Source organism: Loxodonta africana, chromosome 3 (assembly GCF_030014295.1).
Source record: "Loxodonta africana isolate mLoxAfr1 chromosome 3, mLoxAfr1.hap2, whole genome shotgun sequence".
NCBI lineage: Eukaryota > Metazoa > Chordata > Mammalia > Proboscidea > Elephantidae > Loxodonta > Loxodonta africana.
Genome location: NC_087344.1, coordinates 60095806 through 60115313, shown reverse-complemented (window position 1 = coordinate 60115313; position 19508 = coordinate 60095806). Strand labels below are relative to the sequence as shown.

The 19508-nt window shown below is 54.8% G+C and overlaps 1 protein-coding gene across 1 annotated transcript in view; it reads left to right on the top strand.

Moving 5' to 3' along the window:
- The window catches only part of RUNX3 (RUNX family transcription factor 3), a 72519-nt gene extending 56354 nt beyond the window's left edge, over nt 1-16165 (top strand). The window contains exons 5-6 of the mRNA XM_064281486.1: nt 6518-6676; nt 11093-16165. Coding sequence (XP_064137556.1) covers nt 6518-6676; nt 11093-11637 — 704 coding nt within the window. The 3' untranslated portion in view covers nt 11638-16165. The remainder of the gene's footprint in view (nt 1-6517; nt 6677-11092) is intronic.
- The last annotated feature ends 3343 nt before the right edge of the window (nt 16166-19508 follow it).

Here is a 19508-nt window from a genome sequence, read left to right as displayed (position 1 = left end):
CTTCAGCAGACGACGCTGTTCCTGTGGTCCTGCCTGACTCTGCCTACCCCTGCTTCCTGCTGCTGCCTCCTGCCACACACACATGCACACATACCCGCACACGCACATGCATATGCATGCACATTGAGGCAGGGTGCTGAACTGGCCGCTTGCCAGGGGACCTCATGGCCAAATGACCCAGCTCTCCTCTCCCTCCCAAGACCTTAGCAGCTAAGCTCCATGAAATGAGCTGACCAGTCTGAGCTTGAATCTTGGGTGCCACACATTGACCATGTGACCTTGACCACATCTTCCCTTACCCATCTGTAAAATGAGGGTGACAGTAGCAGCCTCTCAGAGGTTTGTGACTCTTGGAGACAATATGCATAGCCCACCTAGCACAGTACCTGGCATGTCACAGGTGCCTGCTAAGGGGTTACCGCTCTTGTCACAGGGGCTTGTGTTGGTCCAGTGTAGAGGCAGGGAATGGCCTTGCTGGCCTCTCAGTTCCCCAGAAGCATCAGGTATCTGGCCGGTGTTGGGACCTAGGCTGGCCCGGCTGGTGGTGATGAGGGATGCCCTGGGAATGGAGGCAGGGGATCCCCCAACCAGAAATCCAGCCCTTGTCTTCTAGCGCTCCCACTGTGTGACCCCAGATGAGTCACTCCACCTGTCTGGGCTGTTGTTTGTTCCCCCACTTTGATCCTTGTCCAATTCCTGTGAGGCTGTCACCCCTGAGGTATAGATGTGAAGAGGAGCTGCATGCCCAGCGAGTAGATGGCCCAGCCAGCATTGGAGTCCACTTCCTGACTTGAGGGCCAGGGCTGGCTGGGCTGTTTAATTCTCACAGCCTGTCCTCACTCTTAGGGGTTCAAGACTGTGATCCCCATTTTACAGATGAGACAGTTGAGGCCCAGCGCAGGGACACTTGCCTAAGATCACTCAGCACACCAATGGGGGAGAGATGCTTCGGGTCACTGGGGCCAGGAGGAGACAAGCTGGGATCCACCCTCCCACAAATGAGGGTTACAGGGACCTGTCAGGGCGATGTTGGGGGCTTGCGATTTGAGTCCAGCTGCTGGAGCCAGGCCCATGGCCAAGGTGGGGTCTTCCTCAGGGGCTCCCCATCCTCCCCCAATGGCACTCCACTCTTAAACACCTTGTTGTCCATTCTCCAGCTTGTCGTCACCCTCAAGGGTTGGGCAGTATGGCGGGCACTTTACAGATAAGGAAACAGGCCCAGAGGGGAGAGGGGCTGGCTGGGTTAGAGCAGGATCTGAGTAGAGAGTTGGACTCAGTGCCCAGGCCCATCCTCCTGGCCCTGCAGAAACAGCTCTGGGCCCTACATCCCATTGTCTGAGCCCCTAACATTCAAAACTCAGGCTCCTTTCCTAAGGGGTGGGCTACAGGGAAAACAGGCAGCTAGGTGCCTTCTTTGTGACCTTGAACGTGTCATTGGCCCTCTCCGAGCCTCAGTTTTCTCACCTGTGAAATAGGGACTGTGGTAGACCTCCCTCCTGGGGGTGTTGCAAGGTGACGCAAGGCGTGCAGGGCAAGCACTTAGACATGGCGGGGGGGAGGGTTGGGGGAAGAGCTCAGAAACCCTCAGCGCCATCTGCAGTGTTACCACACCTGCCAGGACTGCCTGCAGACATACACGGGGGCTCCGGCTGGGAAAAGGGGGCTTTCTGGAGGAGGGTTATTGGGCTGAGCCCCAAAGGATAGGAAACTATTCCGGCTGGGGTTGTGCCTGAGCTAAGGCTCCAAAGAGTGGGGGGGGGGCGGGGTGGCAGAGAATATTGGAGCAGTTGGGAAGAGGTGGGCCCTGGAGCAAGCAGCCTGCCCTCTTTCTTTTTGGGGGCCCCAGTCCGAACAGCCACTGATCCTTGCAATATTAAGCCAGGGACTTTCAGAGCTAGAGGAGCCTCAGTGAGCCGACTGTACAGAGGGGAAACTGAGGCATGGGGAAGGGAAGGGCCAGACTCAAGGCGATGGAGTGTGCTAGAGCCAGAGCTCCCCACCCAGCTCCCACTGTGGGTAGCCGAGTGAAAGAGGCCTTTTCTGTGGGCTCATCTTCTTGTCCTCGGGCACAGGAAGTTCCGTTCTGCTCCTAAGTGTGAAGGCTCACCCCCGTGGCTTTGAGACTCACTGGCGCCCTGGCCACATGCAGCCGTCTTGGCTCCCCTTTGCCCCTCCCCACAGTGTCTCCAGTGTCCCACAGCAACAAGGAAGCAATTCCTGAAGTGCTTTTAAAACAGGGCGTCCAACCAATTTGTTTGCATTTCCACCCCAGATATACTGAATCAGTCTCCATTTTAACAAGATCCTTAGGTGATTCTAATGTATAAATAAGAATTGTATGCATAAATAAGAATAATAAGATTATAATGTACAAATAAGATTCTGTTTGGTATATCTGGGGTAGAACGGCAGATCCTCAGAAGGGTTTTGAACCAGAACAAACCTGGTGTGAAGCCCTGTTATAAAATACTCCTTCTCCAGGAATTCAGCCCAGAAAGGCAGAAAAACATAATGGTGGACGCATGTGCTCTGGGATCAGATTACCTGATTCATACCCCATGCCTGACACTTAGCTTAGGTCTTATCTTGAAGCCTCGGCGTCCACATCTGTACAATGGGCCCAAACAAAGTGTCAGGAGAAAGAGTACTGGACTTAGAGTCAGCGGGTCTGGGGGTGAATGCTGGCACTTCTCCCTGGCTCTGTGGTCCCAAGCACAGATTTCACCACGGTGGCCTCAGAGTCTTCGTCTCTACGATAGGGGTGGTCATCCAGCCTCCTTTGGGCACGAGCAGAGGCAGAAGTGACAGTCATGTTAGAGGTGACCGATGTGAAAGACCTTGTTTGGCCAGCACCACAACCTGTGAGGGTGGCATGACGGGCACACAGTAGCTTTGGATGGGAGGAAGACTGTGTAACTTGAGTGAGGCTGCGAGTAACAGGGCCGGTCCCCAAACCCAGGCTGCCTGTACACCCCACCCTCCCTCCAGCAGGCCCCAGGAGTAACTCTAAACCCTCTTTGTACACACTGTGACTCAGAAACAGGAGACTTTATTTGCCAGTGATGATAACAAGACATGAAGTTTTGTGCCGGCTAAATTGTAGCCTCTCTGGCTCACTTTGAGCTCGTGGTTGACTAGGACACCCAGATCCTTTGTACCTAAGCTGCTGCTGGGTCAGTCTGAGGTCTCCACGTCCACTCAGCCAGCTTCCTGCCTGTTGACATTGTTCTGAATTCATTCGTCCTCAGCTCGTCCACATCTCCCTGCATTTTCAGTGGCCTAAGCATCAAAAAAAAAAAAAAAAAAATTTTAAGCATCAAGGGCAGCAGCATTTCCTCCAAGGCCTGTCAGGTTGAGGACTGAGCCCTGCAGCACTCCCCCTGAGACCAGCCGCTGCTGGGGACCCATGAACCGGTCCGCAGTGGCCAAGGTTGTATCACTAACCAGAAAAGGAAATCTCTCACTCAGAGAGACTGTCCCACATAGTGGTGGTGGTGTTTTTAAGTATTTATGTATTTGAATTAATTACCAGCATATACGGTATAGGAGATTTCACATAAAAACAGGTTCCTGGCTTCTCCTGGAAATGGGAAGCTCTGGCAGCACTGGGCCCACACCACCAGGTCATGGATCAGCTGGACTGGGAGGCAGCTGCCCCTTCTACAAGGCACACTCTCTCCAGTCTGCCCCCTTCCCCCGCCTAACCCTCTTGTCCCATTTACAGATTTGCTTGACCCCTATAGGCATCCAGCCAAACTCACCCCCAACCCATGTTTTCCCCTTTGTTGTCAAGGGTCCTGGGAGACAGCCACAGAAGGTCAAGAGGTCCTATTCCCGCTGCCCAGTGTCCCATGGGTTCCTGGCCTAGGGCTTCATTGGAGGAGAAAGTGGGGATCCCTGGTTCTCAGTGGCTTGTTAGGCCCACACTGGCTCCCAGAACTCCCCACCGTGTTTCTGAGGGCTCTTGGATGCCCAGTTGAGGCAGCAGTGTGTAGAGAGCCTAGATGTCAGCAGATACTAGAATCCTCTGCAGCCTACTTTAAAAATCAGAAATCAGGCCTGTCCTGAGACCTCCAGATGGCCCTCATTCCCAGCGGTGGTCAACAGTCATTCCACACTTTTCCGGTCCCCAGGGACTTCATTTGTCTAGGCAGGGAAGGACAGTGAGGAGTTCCATTTTAGCTTCTACCTGCTCCTCTCTTCTTCCCTCTTTATCATTCTAGAAAAGTCTGTGTGTTACCCAGACCCCAGGACCCAGGCAAATCGTGTCTTCCCCCTCCCCCTTCCCTACCCTCCTTTCCTACAGGGCTCAGATCCAGGAAAGTCTGTCCCCTTCCTAGCTGTGTGACCTTGGGCAAGTCTCGTCACCTCTCTGAGCCCCAGTTCCCCACCTGCCTGACTACCTGGCTGCCCCTCTCGGGGGCCAGTGAGGCAGTTGGGTCAGCACTGTGATGGTGCTAGGTGGCTGGGTGTTAGTGAGGTTGATCAGTAGAGCCCAGGAATGCGCTGCCCTCCAGGTGAGCAGTCTATTTCCCAGTGTCCTCCTAGAGAAACCCCCAACGCAGGGCGGTGTGACCAGGGACACTCTGAGAGTACTGCGTGTAAGGAAACAATAGAGAAAATTCAGAAACAACCTAAGTGTCCATCCAGAGGGGAATGACCAAATAAACTGCCACCTCCACGGAGATGTGGCAAGAATGAGGGACAGCTAACCGCATAGCAGTAAGAACGCTTATCACACTTGTTGAACCCACACTGTGTACCAGGGAATATTCTGAAGATCACAGAAATTGTTATTTCTGTGGGGCTCGGTTACTCTCCCTATTTTACAGATAAGGAAACTGAGGTGACAGAATGAAGTACACAGGCTGAGACTATTCAAGAAAGGCCACGCATGTAAAACCATAAAAAGGATAGAAAGAAAAATCTTGAAACGGATCACAGTGGGGACTTCTAGGGAGGGGCTGTTAACCTTATCTGTAATGATTTCATTTTTGTAACTCTGTGTGTGTTGCTTGTGAAATATAAAATGAGTCATTGAACCAGTGATGGGGAGGTGGGGAGGGTTCCTGCAAGGTCGAGGCCACGCAAGAAGTGCTTCCTCGGCCTAGGCTGGCTGCACAAGGGCAGGGGCATGGCCACTTTGACCCTCCAGTACCTCTGGGTCCGGGACACGAGGCTGGGCTCCTTCCTCCCTCAGCCATGGTGGGGAGGAAGGCAAGGCAGTGGCAAGTGCAGGCCGTTTCTCCAGGTACACTGCTCCCCTGTCCCCAGCTTCCAGTCTGAGATGGGGAAGTCCAGCCCTCACTCAAGGGCCCCCTGCCTCTCCCCAGCATCCTGCCTGAGACCCAGAGAGGGCAGGTGTAGGCATGGCTCAGGGCCGGAGGAGCTGTCAGCCCCTTCCCAACCACCTGTTGTCACAGACGCCCTGTGTGGCCTGGATGCTAGGAGGCTATGGGCGGCAGCACTCCTGGCTTCTCTCTGCCTCTCCCCAGCCTGTTTAAGCCAATTTCCAATGCCTCTTCCCTCAGTTTCCCTTTCTGCCAAACATCGTACTCTAGAGATCTTGGTCACAGGCTCAGACTTAACTCTTTCTTTACCAAATTTTTATTTAATTTTGGTGGCATGTGTTTTCAGTATTGGAATGTATGCCTACCACTTGAATGTGTTTAAATTTTGGGTTGGTAATGGGAATTTTGAGAACTATGACCTGGCAATACAGTCCACCAATGAGGCGAGTGGCCCTCTGGCGCCTCCAATCTGTGGCATGGCAGTATGCCACTGAGAACTAGGTAGATAACACACCTTTCCATGAGGTTACGTGGGGAACCTCTGGTTTTCCAAATATGACATAGAAAGCCAAAACAAACCCATCAGGCTTCTGTATCACACAGGAAAGCCATAATTGTGCTTGCAGTCCTTGTCTCACAGAAATTAAAGGAAAAAAGGCAAAAGTTTACATAACTAAACACATTCAGGAAGCGTCATCTAATAGAATGTTCAGCCTACACAACAATGAGGCTCTGACTCCAGTCTGCTGAGCTTCACACGTTTCAGAAGAGACCGCCTTGACGCTAAGTGCATGGAACCGGAATAACATGCTACCTGTGCAGTCCTGGGGCATACACAGTGGCTGGTGTACTGTTATACCAACGGTAGCCCCGAGTTCAAAGCCTAACTCCAATCCCTACTGGCTCTGTGGCCTGGGCTCCTCTCTGAACCTTACCTACGAACCAAGGGTGATTACCTCCCTCGTGCAGGGTGGTGAGGATGGGGTGGTGAGGTCATGGCAGCCCCGGGGTTGGGGGGCGATAGTGGCCATTCTCCATTCAGGGAAGATGTTGGTGTGACCTAGGGGTTTTCCCTACAGAGGCCTAAGGTTAGACCCCAGAAAGAACTTCCCAGCAGAGCTAGGCACGGCCATCTCCCCTGAGGTCCTGAGACCGCAAGCAGGCCCAAAGCAGAGGGCCTGACAGAACTGGCTGCTGATGGGTCCCCTCACCCTCCCCACCTTCAGGGCATCGGCAGAAGCTGGAGGACCAGACCAAGATGTTCCCTGACCGCTTCGGGGACCTGGAGCGACTGCGCATGCGGGTGACTCCGAGCACACCCAGCCCCCGCGGCTCGCTCAGCACCACGGGCCACTTCAGCAGCCAGCCCCAGACACCCATGCAAGGTATGGCCAGTGGGGGCTGTGGCGGGGTGGGGGTGGCCTGGACGTGTTCCCTCTGCTATAGAGAGAAAGGCCCTCTGAAGGCCTGCTTCTGCCTGGCCCAGGGCTAGACACTTCATTCATTCACTCAGCAGGTACTTTCCGACACCCACCCTGTGCCAGGTGCCTGCCTCTGCGATCAGCATGAATGGGACAGGCTGGTCCCTGCCCTCCTGAAGCTCCCTGTCCCCTGGGGCAAATGGACATGAATCCCATAGTGACCTCATTAAAATTGGGACATGACTTGCCCAAGGTCAGGAGTTCCTAGAGACTGGGACAGATACGATGACCCCTCTCTAAGCCTCAGCTTTCTCATCTGAAAGTGGGGTGGCGGTGAGTGCCTCTGTCCAGGGCTGAGGTAGCACTTGGATGAAGGACTGTACTCAGGTGAGCTTTGTAAACTGTAAAGTGCTGTCCCAGCCCTGGAGAGGCACTCAGCAGTGCTTGGGAAAGGTACCCCACCCGACCTAGAGATCCCCACTAAATAGGAAACAGGAGGGCGGCTTCTGGGCTGAGGTAGGAGTGAGGACCAAGACGGGTCCCTGTCCCCAGTGCCGGATGAACTCAGCAGGCAGAATCAAAGCGAGACCTCAGGTAGGTCTCCCAGATGCCTGGCACACAGTAGGTGCTCAGTGGGCGGCTCTGCCCTCCAAGCCCTCTCAGCCAGTGGGTGGAGGTGTCGGGGGTGTGGGCCAGGGGGACAGAGGGCACCCATTTAGCAGTACAACTTGGGGGGGTGGCGTAAGCTGCCCGCTGCCATGCACTGTGGGTGTCTGTTCTTTCTTTGTCGGCCAAGGCCTGGTTAGAACCCATTCGGCAGATGAGTGAATTGAGGCTCAACAGGTTAAGGGCCACCCTTGGGTCACAGAGCCCATCAATGACGAGGACCAAAGTCTCCACAGGGAAGGGGGTAGAAGGGCCCAGAGAAGGAAGAGCCTGGGATGGAAGGCACAGTGGAGACCTCCCCCGCCCTGGCCCCTGCTCCACTCCTTTCTCCTCCATGCAGGCTGGGGCCTACTGGGTCTCTCTGCTAAGGGAGGTCTTGCCCCCCAGCCCTTGCATGTGTGCCAGGCACAATATGATGACTGGTGAGGGGCGGGGAACAATCCCTCAGGGGAGCCAGTGGCCTTGTCTGAGGAGCAGGCCTCACTGTACTGGCCTGGGCTCCAGGAGCTAGGCCCTGGCCCTGCCCAGGTTCCAAGGCTAGAAGAGGCCAGACCTAGCTTCTCTGAGCACATGGGCTAGCATGGTTGAGACACTCAGCAGCTCTTGAGCCCTGGAGAAGCCAAGGTTGGGGCCTGACCCCAAGAGGCAGTGTAGGTACCTGCACTCCGTGCTCTGTCCCCATGGACTGGCATTTATCAATGTCCAGCAGCCTTACCCCAGGCCTTTCTCTGTCTGCCACAGGCAGAACCAGGGCCTAACTAGATATTGGGGCCCAGTCAGGGAGCCCCAGATTCCAGCCTGTGGGCGTGAACAGTGACTTCCTGTCCACCAGCTCCAGTGGAAGGGAAGCTCTGCCTCTGCCCCCGCCCGCCCCCCCCCCCCCAGCCAACAGCTGAGTGGACAGGGGCCGGGAATCAGTGCCTGAGGGAACCTGAGGCCGGCTTACCCCCTGTGCCCCAAAGGGCCCAGCCTGGCCAAGCAGCTGGCAGAGCCCCTGCCTCCACCCTGGGATTGGGAGGAGAGGAGTTTCGGCCACAGCGGGCAGTGACTGACCCAGCCCTTACCCCTCTGCTGTGTCCTGAGGCAGGGCCCCCAGCCCCTCCCTCACCTACGTGCAGCACTGGGCCTCAGGCAGCCCCTGACCCAGCCAGCCCCCTACTGAGGCCTGTCCCCTTCTGAATAAGAGGAAAGGCCCTGACGAGGGGAAGAGCACGAACTTCATAGGCAGGTAGACCTGGCTAGGAATTCTGGCGCAGCCACTTTCTGGCTGTAGGGTCTCAGAAAAGTCACTTCACCTCTCTGAGCCTCAGTTTTCTTATCTGTAAAGTGGGAAGAAAGTGGTACCTGCCACAGGGATGTGTTGGCAGGGCTAGGCTTGTGGAAAGTTATTCTCACCAGCCACCACCACCCCCCCCACCCCCACCACCACCACCGTAGGACGAGGCTCTGCCTTCAGGCTCCATTCTGGAGATCCCCTCAGCACACACCCCGCCATCACTCCCCTTAAAAAAACCAAACCAAACCCAGTGCCGTCGAGCTGATTCCGACTCATAGCGACCCTATAGTGCCTGTTAATACCTTTGACCTCCTGGCTTTGGCCACTGGAGGCCCCTGCCCCTCCATACCTCAGCCCCCAGCACCCCCCCCCCCGCCCGGCTGCGGCTGCCCACAATGGGGGCTTCTCACAGCTCAAAGGGCTCATTCAGCCACCATCCAGCAGCTGGGGCAATTTGGAGAAGAAAATAAACATTTCCTTCCAGTGTTGGGATTGGCTGTTCGACAGTGGCCCGGCCAGCTCGGGTTTCCTGGGGCTGCTGGGCCGGGAGGGGAGGGCTGGAGCCTCAGGGAAGCTGCTGGCCAGTCGGAGGGTTTGCTGAGGACAGGTACTTCCCCATCACCCTCCAGGAGGAGACAAGAGGGGACAGTGACATGTCTGGGCAGGCCCAGGCCCCACCACACAGGGCCTTGTTTCCTGGACCACAGCCCCCCTCACCCCCATTGCATCCTCGGGTCCGTGTTTGGGCTTCCTTGTCTGAGAATGGGGCTCCTGTCAGGTGGAGCTTGGAGCAGAGGTGTGAACCCTATACTCAGCTGTGCTTGGGGTGCAGACACTACCAGCTAGACCTCTTCCTACACTCCTGGTGTTTCTAGATGAGGGTGGGGAGCCAGGCATTTCTAACCCCCTTGGCCTCATGGCAGCACTGAGCAGCCAGGGGACCTGTTAGGGAGGGTCCCAGACTATCTGGAAGGCCCCAGGCACTCAGACCCCTGCCCCCACATCTTCCACATTGAGCCCGGGAGAACTGCTCCGTTCTGATCCACACCCAGAATGAGAGCTGGCCGCTGACAGAAACACATTCCAGCCAGGTTGAGATGATTCCAAAGCCCAGAGAAGTTGCACACCTCACCCGTGGTCACACAGCACCTCAGGCAGAGGTGTAGAAGCAGGAAGCCTGACATGCCCCCAGCCTCGGTCATGGCAGGCAGTGCTCACCCGGAGCTGGGCCAGGAGTAGAAGTCGGACCCCTCCTGGGTTCTGTCCTGGCCCTTACTCATTGATGGGTGGGACAGAGGGGTTAGGGCCAGACAGACTTCTTGGGCCACTGCTGGGGGGCCCATCCATCTCCCGCACTGCCACCCAGAGTCATCCTTTGGTCAGGATACAAGGAAGAGCCAGGGCCAGGGCTGATTTTGGCGGGGCCTCAGTGTCTCTGGGTGCCCAGAGCAAGGGGCGACCCAGCAGCAGCAGCCACTGCAGCCGGAGCCGTGTAGACCCTCATTGAGCCCTTCCCCGGGGCCAGCTCAGTTCTCAGCAGTTTACAGGTATGAACGAACTTAATCCCTCAGAGCTGCCTTTATCCCGGTTTTCCTGTGGGGAGGCTGAACGCCTATTGAGGTTGAAGTGACTTGCACAAAGACACACAGCTAGTAAGTAGCAGATCCAGGATTTAAACCCAGGCAGCCTGGATCCCTAACCAAAATGTCAACTGTTCGAACCCACTCAGTGGCTCTGAGGGAGAAAGACCTGGCAATCTGCTCCCATAAAAGATTACAGCATTGGAAACCCTATGGGGCAGTTCTCCTCGATCCTATAGGGTCATCCTGAGTTGGAATTAACTCGACAGCATACAACAGTTTGGCTCCAGAGGCCACACCAACCAAAAACAACAAACCTATTGCCGTGGAGTCCATTCTGACTCATAGCGACCCTATAGGACAGAGCAGAACTGCCCCATAGGTTTTCCAAGGAGCGCTTGATGGATTTGAACTGCCGACCTTTTGGTTAGCAGCCAAGCTCTAAACCACTACACCACCAGTTAACCTCAATTCTGTGCTGTCTCAAAGATGAGACAACTACTTAGTAGACATGTGTCAGGAAACCCGAGGATTTTGTTCCAGGCCCAGGGTGCTGTGTGACCTTGGGCAAGTGCTTCACCCTCTCTGGGCCTCAATTTTCCTATCTTTACACCAAGGGGGTTAGTCTCAGTCCTAAAGCGCCTTCAAATGCTGATGGGGGTCTGTGATTACAAAAGTATGGAGCAGTGGCTGGGATACACGTGGTCCTGGAGCCAAACTACCAGGTAGCTAGAGCAGGGCCTGGGCTGGACACTGGTCTCTCTGTGACCAGGGCAGAGCCTGGGCCAAATTCCCAAAATGGGCTTTGTGAACCAGAATTCCTCAGGCTACAACTGACCCCCTCCTTTCTGCCCACAGGCACCCCGGACCTGAACCCGTTCTCTGACCCCCGCCAGTTTGACCGTTCCTTCTCAGCCCTGCCGACCCTCACAGAAAGCCGCTTCCCAGACCCGAGGATGCACTACCCAGGGGCCATGTCGGCTGCCTTCCCCTACAGCACCACGCCCTCGGGCACCAACATCAGCAGCCTTGGAGTGGCAGGCATGTCGGCCACCAGCCGCTTCCACCACACCTACCTCCCACCGCCCTACCCTGGCGCCCCGCAGAACCAGAGTGGGCCCTTCCAGGCCAACCCGTCCCCCTACCACCTCTACTACGGCGCGTCCTCCGGCTCCTACCAGTTCTCCATGGTGGCCGGCAGCAGCAGCGGGGGCGACCGCTCACCCACCCGCATGCTGGCCTCCTGCACCAGCAGTGCCTCCTCCGTTGCCACCGGCAACCTCATGAACCCCAGCCTAGGTGGCCAGAGCGACAGCGTGGAGGCCAACGGCAGCCACAGCAACTCACCCACAGCCCTGAGCACGCCAGGACGCATGGACGAGGCCGTGTGGCGGCCCTACTGACTGTCCAGGCCAACGAGGACTTCTCCTGCAAGAGGCAGGAGCCTCAGGAACCTTCCGGACAAGTGGCTGCCGCAGCTCCAAGGCTGCGGACAGGAATGAGATTTAGGCCCCAGGCCAGTCGTGGTGCTGGGGTCCATAGGTCCTAGGGTCCAGAGCTGGCATAGCTCTGAGAGCATCTAGTCCGGCCACATCTTTGTACAGAGGGGCTAGGACCTCCCCCAGGATACCCAGCTCTTAGTCATCTCACCCCACCTTCCTGTGGGAAGTGCAGCCCCCCCGCTCCCCTGGAATGGCCTTCCCGTCCCCAGTGTGTCCAGGGCTGTCATGGGGCCCAGGTCTCCTGGGACAGGGACCACCTCTGTGCCAGGGACAGCAGCATTTGCCCCAGGTCTGGGCCTCTTGTCCACAGGCCTCCCCACTGCCTCACCACCCTCAGACCCTGTGCCTCGTGGGCCCAGGCCTGTCCCTGCATTTACATAAATGGAGTCAGAACTGGAAAGCCCCCGCCTCCTCAGAGGGTTCCCCTCATTGTAAAGATGGGGCAGGGACCCATGGAGAGGACCCAGGAAATTGCTGGCAGAGATGGGATGAAAACACAGCCAAGCTGGTTCCCCCAGGCCTGTTTCCCTATAATCCCTGGCAGCTAAGAAGCCCCTGCCCCCATCTCAGCTGCCTGTGGGTCCCAGGTGCCGGAGTAGATTTGCCTGTAGCAGCAGGTCCCTGAAAGCAGGGGAAGCGCCTGCAGACTGGGCCCTTCCATGCACTTTACCAGCGCAGGGCAGTCACCCTCTGTTCTCTCGGTGCGGGGCTGGAGTCCCCTTCCTCCTAGGCTGGTCTCATAATTTCCATTTCTGGAGAAAGAGAGCACAGGGGCAGGATAAGGTCCTAGCAGAAAGCACTGGGTGAGGGGTCAGTGGGTCAGACGTCAGCATCCCTGACCCACCCAGGTCCAGCCAAGCTATGCTCCACCCGCGGGCCCCAGGCTTCCTGGGAGGGTTCGGCCCAGTCTCCCAACCCCGACACACACCTCTCTATCCTTAATCAGCTGTGCTCCAAAAGCAGTCAGTCTGGAACCAAAACCAGTTTTTAAAGTTGAATTTAGAAAAAGAAGCTGCAGTCAAACATTTTCAAACACAAGGTTTCACAGGAGTGAGCAGCAATGTCTGCCCACTGGCTCGGGTGCCTTCCAAGAGGGTTGAGGCTGGTAGGGTCTCAGTATCTCCCTCCTCAGGAGGTCACGCTGTATCAGGAGCTGCTCACCAGCCTCCACTGAGGCCCGACCCAGGAAAGCGCCAAGGGAAACACTGGGGAGATGCTGGAATCTCACCTCTGTGGCTCTTGAGCGTTTGTCCGGGGGGATGTGTGGGTGTCCCAATGGCTGGGCAGGTTGTGCGAAGCAGAGAGCCGTGGCTGCGTGCTGGCAGAACAGAAGGGCTGTAAAGGGTGGGCCAGCCTTGGCTCAGCCCCCTGTGCTTCAGGATGAAGGATCGCCCCTTCACATTGCAGATGGGAATGCAGGTCTTTTCCAGGGCTCAGGTTGCGTGGATTCTCCTGACTGAGTTCTTTAGTTCTAGAAAGGCTTAAGTGGCAAAGGACAAGAAAACTCTTATAAGGGCTAGCCAGCATGTGGTTTTTAGTAATTGTTTCGGCCACGTCCTCTGTGGGTATGGAAATCTCCTACAAAATGCTTCTTAGCGGTGGTTGTGTTTGTAATGGCTCATGGCCTGCTGTGCCATCCCCAATGTGGGACAACAGCTAGATGCACCAGATAGGAAAGATTCTCTGGCAAGTCAGGAAGTCCTTCCCATGATCTTACTCAAACTCTTCCTGCTGCAGTTTCCCTTGTCCTGCCCTCACTGGAAAAAGCAGTCTCCATCTCTTTAAAATAGCTGCCGGGGGTGTCCTGCTGACTCCCTACACCCAGGGGGACTCTCCACCCCTTCTCAGGAAGCAGCTGCAAATTCATTGCCCTTGAACCTTCACTCCTGCTCTCTCTGGTTGTAGACTGGCCCTGGGCCAGCATGAGAGGCACCTTCGGGTTCCCAGTGCCCAGCACTTTGCAGCCCTATCCCAGATTACTACCCCTTCCTGATACCCAAACCTGGTGGGGACAGGGACAAGAAATAAACTGACCCGTATTTGCCCATCCCTCCCCCACCCGCCAGGCTAAAAGTGATGCCATGCTGAGTCCATTTCTAAAGCCTGTAGTGGGTACTGACAGCCTGGGCTGGTAAAAATGGGCCCTTATTTGCAAGGCTGCTTAAAAGTTGTACTAAGCAAACACTGATTTAGAAAGCACAACAAAACTAGGGGTTTTGATACAATAATACTGTAAGCCTGCTGGTGGTGGGTACAGATCCTTTGTGACATATTGTCATGCTGAGGTGTTAATACCTGCTACTCTCATATCTGCCGTGAAACCAACCCAGAGCTGGGGAGAGGGTGGGACAGGGAGGGGCGGAAACTGCTTTGCACTATAATTTGCTTGATGTGTTTGTTTTTAATGCACAAATTGCTTGTACAGTAAACTGTCTTCTGTACTATTTAACTGTAAAATGGAATTTTGACTGATTTGTTGCAATAATATAACCCCCTTTTTTTTAAGGTGTGTTGAAGGATCCCAGTGCCAGGCTTCTAAGGCTGTGTGCATGGGGAGTGGAGGAGGGTGGAGACCTCGTCACTCCCGGCCCGCCCCCATTACTGGGGAGGAATTGGGGTGGGGCCTGGAGCAGGAACAGGACTAAATTCACTGTTCAGGAAACCCTCAGCACCCTGCTCTCCCGTACCCAGGGCCATCAGAAGGGCCACCAAGACCACCCGGTTCCAAAACAGGCTCCTGGTGTGGCTGGAACCCCAGAGGGACACCAGAGAGGTCTTCAGGGTGCCATCAGACCTGCCTCCCTTCTCCAGTGGCCTGTGATTTTGCACAAGTAAACAGGAAGCTGTGCGCCTACTCCAGCCTGTGCCCAAGACTCAGGGTTTGGGGAGGGGGCAGAGGCAGAGCATAAAATAGCCTTGATGAGAAACCCCCCTCCCGCTGTCCCCGCCCTGGGTCTTGTGTTTGCTGAAACAGTGGTAAGTTAGCAACAGGCAAGACTACAAAGCAAGCAGCTGCTTCAGCTCCCTCGCTTTGCAGATGAGGTGACTGAGGCGCAAAGAGGGGTGTCATCTAGCTCCACACCTCCCACAGCGTTGTGGCTGAGCTGGGACCACAGCGTAATGGGGGCTGTGTGTGTGATGATGTGAGGATCGGGCTCGGCAACCTCCCAGCCTTGCCAACAAGGAGGCTGGGCCCATACAGGGCACCAACACCCAGCCCAGTGCCTGGCCCACTGGGCCTGTTCCATGGAAATCGTGGAGGGGAATTTTCATGAAAACAGAACCGATTTTCTAGTGATGCCCACTTACTTCAAAAGCTAACCCCAAGACTCTGCCCTGTTCGGTTGGGTTGGTCTGCCTGAAAGCCAACACCCGGTAGGAAGTTCCCACTTCCCTAGCCTAAACCCTGGTCCCCCCTCTCCCAGCATCCTCCCTGCCACGACTATGCTGGCCATGGCTGCAGAATTCCTCTCTGGGTGGGCTCTGTGTGGCGTCAGCACGGGATGGGCAGGGCCGGTCCTGAAGTACCATGTGCACAGTCAGCACTCCACTTCTATTTAACTTATGTCTTTATTTGGGGTCACTTTGTAGGGAGTGATGGCGATTATCAGGGGGAGGGGGCAACAGTTCATGCCTCTCCTCACCAGCCATGCTTTGGTGCCACTGCTGATGGGAGAGGAGCCATGGCCTCTGTAGTCCCAGCAGCCACAGACTAGCACACGCAGCTCCTGGAAGGGAAAACCAAGGAGCAGAGAAGCCCTGGCTGCCTGGGTTCACACAGTGGTGGAAGGCTGTTGGGGGAAGGGCTGCAATAACCACAGTGACCTGTAGGTGGCGACAGGGTTGGGCATGGCTGGGCTGCTAGTGGAGAATGAAGGACACCCCCCCTTCTCCCAAGAAGGGTGAGAAGGGGCTGCCTCAGTTGCAGTCAGAGGAATGCAAGTTAGGTATTAGGAAGAACCTCCTAACCTCAGGAGAAAAAACAAAAACCAAACCCATTGCTGTGGAGTCGAGCGCCCAATACTTAACCCCTACACCACCAGAGGGTCAGCCCCAAAAGAGCCTGGAAAATGTCTTAGAGTGGAGAAAGCGTTTTTTTGTTTGGTTTTGTTTTTTTCCCCTTCTTTAGCTGTGTGGAAACTCTGGTGGCGCAGTGGTTAAGTGCTACAGCTGCTAACCAAAGGGTTGGGAGTTCAGATCTGCCAGGTGCTCCTTGGAAACTCTTCAGGGCAGTTCTACTCTGTCCTGTAGGGTCACTATGAGTCGAAATCAACTCGACGGCACTGGGTTTGGTTTTTGGTTTTTAGCTGTGCGACTGTGGGAGGTTCTTGTCCCTCTCTGAGCCTCCCTTTTTATTTAACAAATACTGAATGAGCACCTACTGTGTGCAGGTATGTGGCAGAATCACAGATTCTGTGACCCCTAAAGGCTCTGCTTTGGGACAAAGATTTGCTGTCTTGAAGGAAGGGTCAACTTTCCGAGTACCGCAATCCCAGGCTCTTGGAACCTGGGCCCACCCCCTCCCACCCCACCCCATCCCCCCCCCCCCACGCTTGCCTTGAGCTTAAGATGTGAAGCAGCTGGTCCAGGGAGAGGAGGCCATGTGGTGCCAGAGTTTGGGAGTCCTTGGACTCAGGAGCCCAGCTTCAAGGCTCTAGAAGTCCCTCTGATTTGGGTGCTGCCCTGCGGTTGCACCAGCCCCACCTGCACCCCTCACCTGTGGCTGGCCTGATGATTGGCGGAGGGAGGTGGCCCAGGCCTTGGGGCTCTCAGAAGAGGTCTTCTCGGCACTGGGCTGTGCTTGGCGCCCCCTGAGGGCTGTGGCCCCAGAGACTTGCCCGCCCGGCCTCAGGAGCAGCCCTGCAGCTGCTGGGCCTCTGGCCACGGGGTGGCTTTGGCTTTTATTTTGAGAAACGGACATCCTGCAGATTCTTAAAGGCAGGAGACAAAGACACGCACCCAAGAGGAGAATTGTGAGGGTTCAAGGAAACGGTCAGTGTCCAGCTGAGGCATTGCAGGGCTGGCGTTGGGCTTGTCAGGAAGGTAGGGCTGATGCAAGCCCAGACTTGCCTCCCTACTCAGCCTGGACCCCTCCGCAGCCTAGACGGCCAGGCCGCACCTCACTCCCATGAACACAGCCATTCAGGGCCCCCAGCCTGACTGGGTGGCAGCCTGCGGCCCAGGGGTAGCTTGCCACCACACCAAAAGCCCAGCGTTCCATGTGAGCAGGGAATGCACCTCAGTGGGTTGGTTCATTTTGGGGTCGTAAATGAAATGAGCTGTCAAACAGGCCGGGGGTGGGGAAGGCAGAGTGAAAGAATGAACTGTTCCTGGCGGAAACCCAGAATACCCCTCCCTCCTCCCCAGGAGGGCTGGGGGTAAGGAGGGGGAGAGGGGCCGCATCCCCCCAACATCCGCATCCACACCTGTGTGGTCCCGCGGTTAGAGGGGCCTGGGGAGCCGGATTCCGAACTTCCTATTTTTAGTGTTGCAGCTAAGAGCACGCAGTTTGTTTTCTATATTTATGTTCACCGGCAGAGAAAGGCTGCCCTCAGCCCAGCCTGGAGGAAGTCCTCATTTGAAGGGGACAGGGTAGCCCTAGAGCCAGACCTGGAGCCAGCTTCCCCTTCTGCCCAAACCGGCTGCTGGAGAGAGTTGTAGGCTCTTTGGTGGTCTAGTGGGTGGCAGCTATTTGGGCCATACCACCCCCTACTCTGCTCTTTGAGCCCGATGTCTACAAGACCAGGGGCAGACTTCATTCATTCATTCACCAGGCATAGACCTGAGCCCCATCCCACCCCCAAGTGCCAGGTACCAAGAAGAACAAGGTGACTAAGTCACAGTCCTGTCCTTGAGGAGCTCTTGGATCAGGCAGACAGGAAAACATGTATGCTGACCCGTGGGATACATGGCATGGATTGGGGCAAACATGGGAGGCTTCTTGGAGGAGGCATCCCTCCTCTTCAGATGAGATGGAAAGATGACTAGGAGTCAATAGGCAAAGAAGGGCAGGAGGGCCTTATAGGCAGAGGGAACTGCATGTGCAAAGCCCTGGGGGGCAGCAGTGTGGCTGGGCGGGGAGAGTGGTGGGGGAGAGGGAGTAATGGTGACAGAATAGGGAGGTGAGCAGCCCCAGTCTGAGGGCTGAAGGCTGAGCTGAGGGGTTTGGATTTGGTCCTGCCACCACTGGGGAGCCAAGCTGAGAAGTGGTAGCCTGTCCAGATATGTCTATGTTAGAGAAGATCTCTGTGGCTGGCGGGGTGGACAGAGGACTTGGGGTATGGGGAGGACTGCAGAGACCTGTTCACAGGCCACTGCAGTGGTCCAGGTAAAGGAGCATGAAGCCTGCCCAAAATAGTGGGAGAAGGAACTAAGCGTTCTCTAAGACACTATAGCCCTGAAATCACAGGAAGGACCCCATGCCCCATGCAGGTTTAAAGACTCAGTTCCTCAGAGTTCCTGGCATTTGATGGAGCCATTGGGGGTGAGGTCTTAATAACAGTCTTTGTTATTGCCACCTTGCCCTCTCTCTGACTCCCCACCCCACAAGTTTTTAGGGAAGCCTTACGTCCTGCCTTGGTTTCCTCATGACGACCCTTGGATCATACACGAGACCCAGGGTCCAGAGCTTAGGGTGAGGTTCAGCCATCATGATCCAAAGATGTCAAGGACTTAAGACTCTGAGTTCAAAACTCTCAAGTTCTATGCATTAAATTTTTAAGTAACACTTTAAAGTTACATTAAATGATACATAGTCATGGGAGAAAAATTACATGATACAGATTAATGAAAAGAACACGGGAAAAATTATTTATAATCCTACCTCTCTGAAGATTACCTCTGTTAATATTTTTGGTTTATTTCCCACCTAGATCTTTATTTTCTGTAAATATACAGATACTCTTCTAGGAATAAATATTTCTATAATCAGACACACGACGTATATACCACATATCAATTTGCTATTGTTAGGTACTGCTGAGTCAGTTCTGACTCATAGCAATCCTATGTACGATAGAACAAAACATTGTCCAGTCCTAGTGTATCAATTATGTAGTAAAAAAAAAATAGCAATTAAACAATAATCTAAAATGAAACCTTTGGAAGGATGGGGTTATGGCTGTTTTCTGTTTCCTTCTTTATATTTTCTGTCTTCCAAGTTTTCTAACATGAGCATGTATTGAAAACAAACAAACCCATTGCCTCATGTCAATTCCGACTGCCCCACAGGGTTTCCAAAGAGCACCTGGTGGATTCAAACTGCCAATCTTTTGGTTAGCAGCAGTAGCAGTTAACCACCACGCCACGTGGGTTTCCAAGTGTACATCAGGCGTGTATTATATTAAATTTTTAGACCTTGATAAGTACCCATGCAGAGGATTTCAAGATCATGAGACCAACTCATCTGCCATTAGTTGAGGCATCACCTCCAGGCAGCCCTCCTTGATGCCACATGATGAGTTGGTGCCTTCCTTGTGCATTTATCTTTGGAACAATGATAATGATAATACCTAATCCTTCATGAATACTTACTACATGCCAGGCACTATTCCAAATATTTTGCAATTTTTAACTCAGCCCTTTGAGGAATGTACTATCATTATCCCCATTTAATGAATGAGAAAACTGAGGGACAAAGGCAGAGTCTCCTCCCAATCCTGACAAGGCTAGAGGAACGCCTGAGACAGTTCTGTTTGAGTTTCCCTCCAGCTAAAGGTATTGGGGGCTCAATGTAAGAATTAAGTTGACTTTAGGAAAGAGGTAGTGTTTCT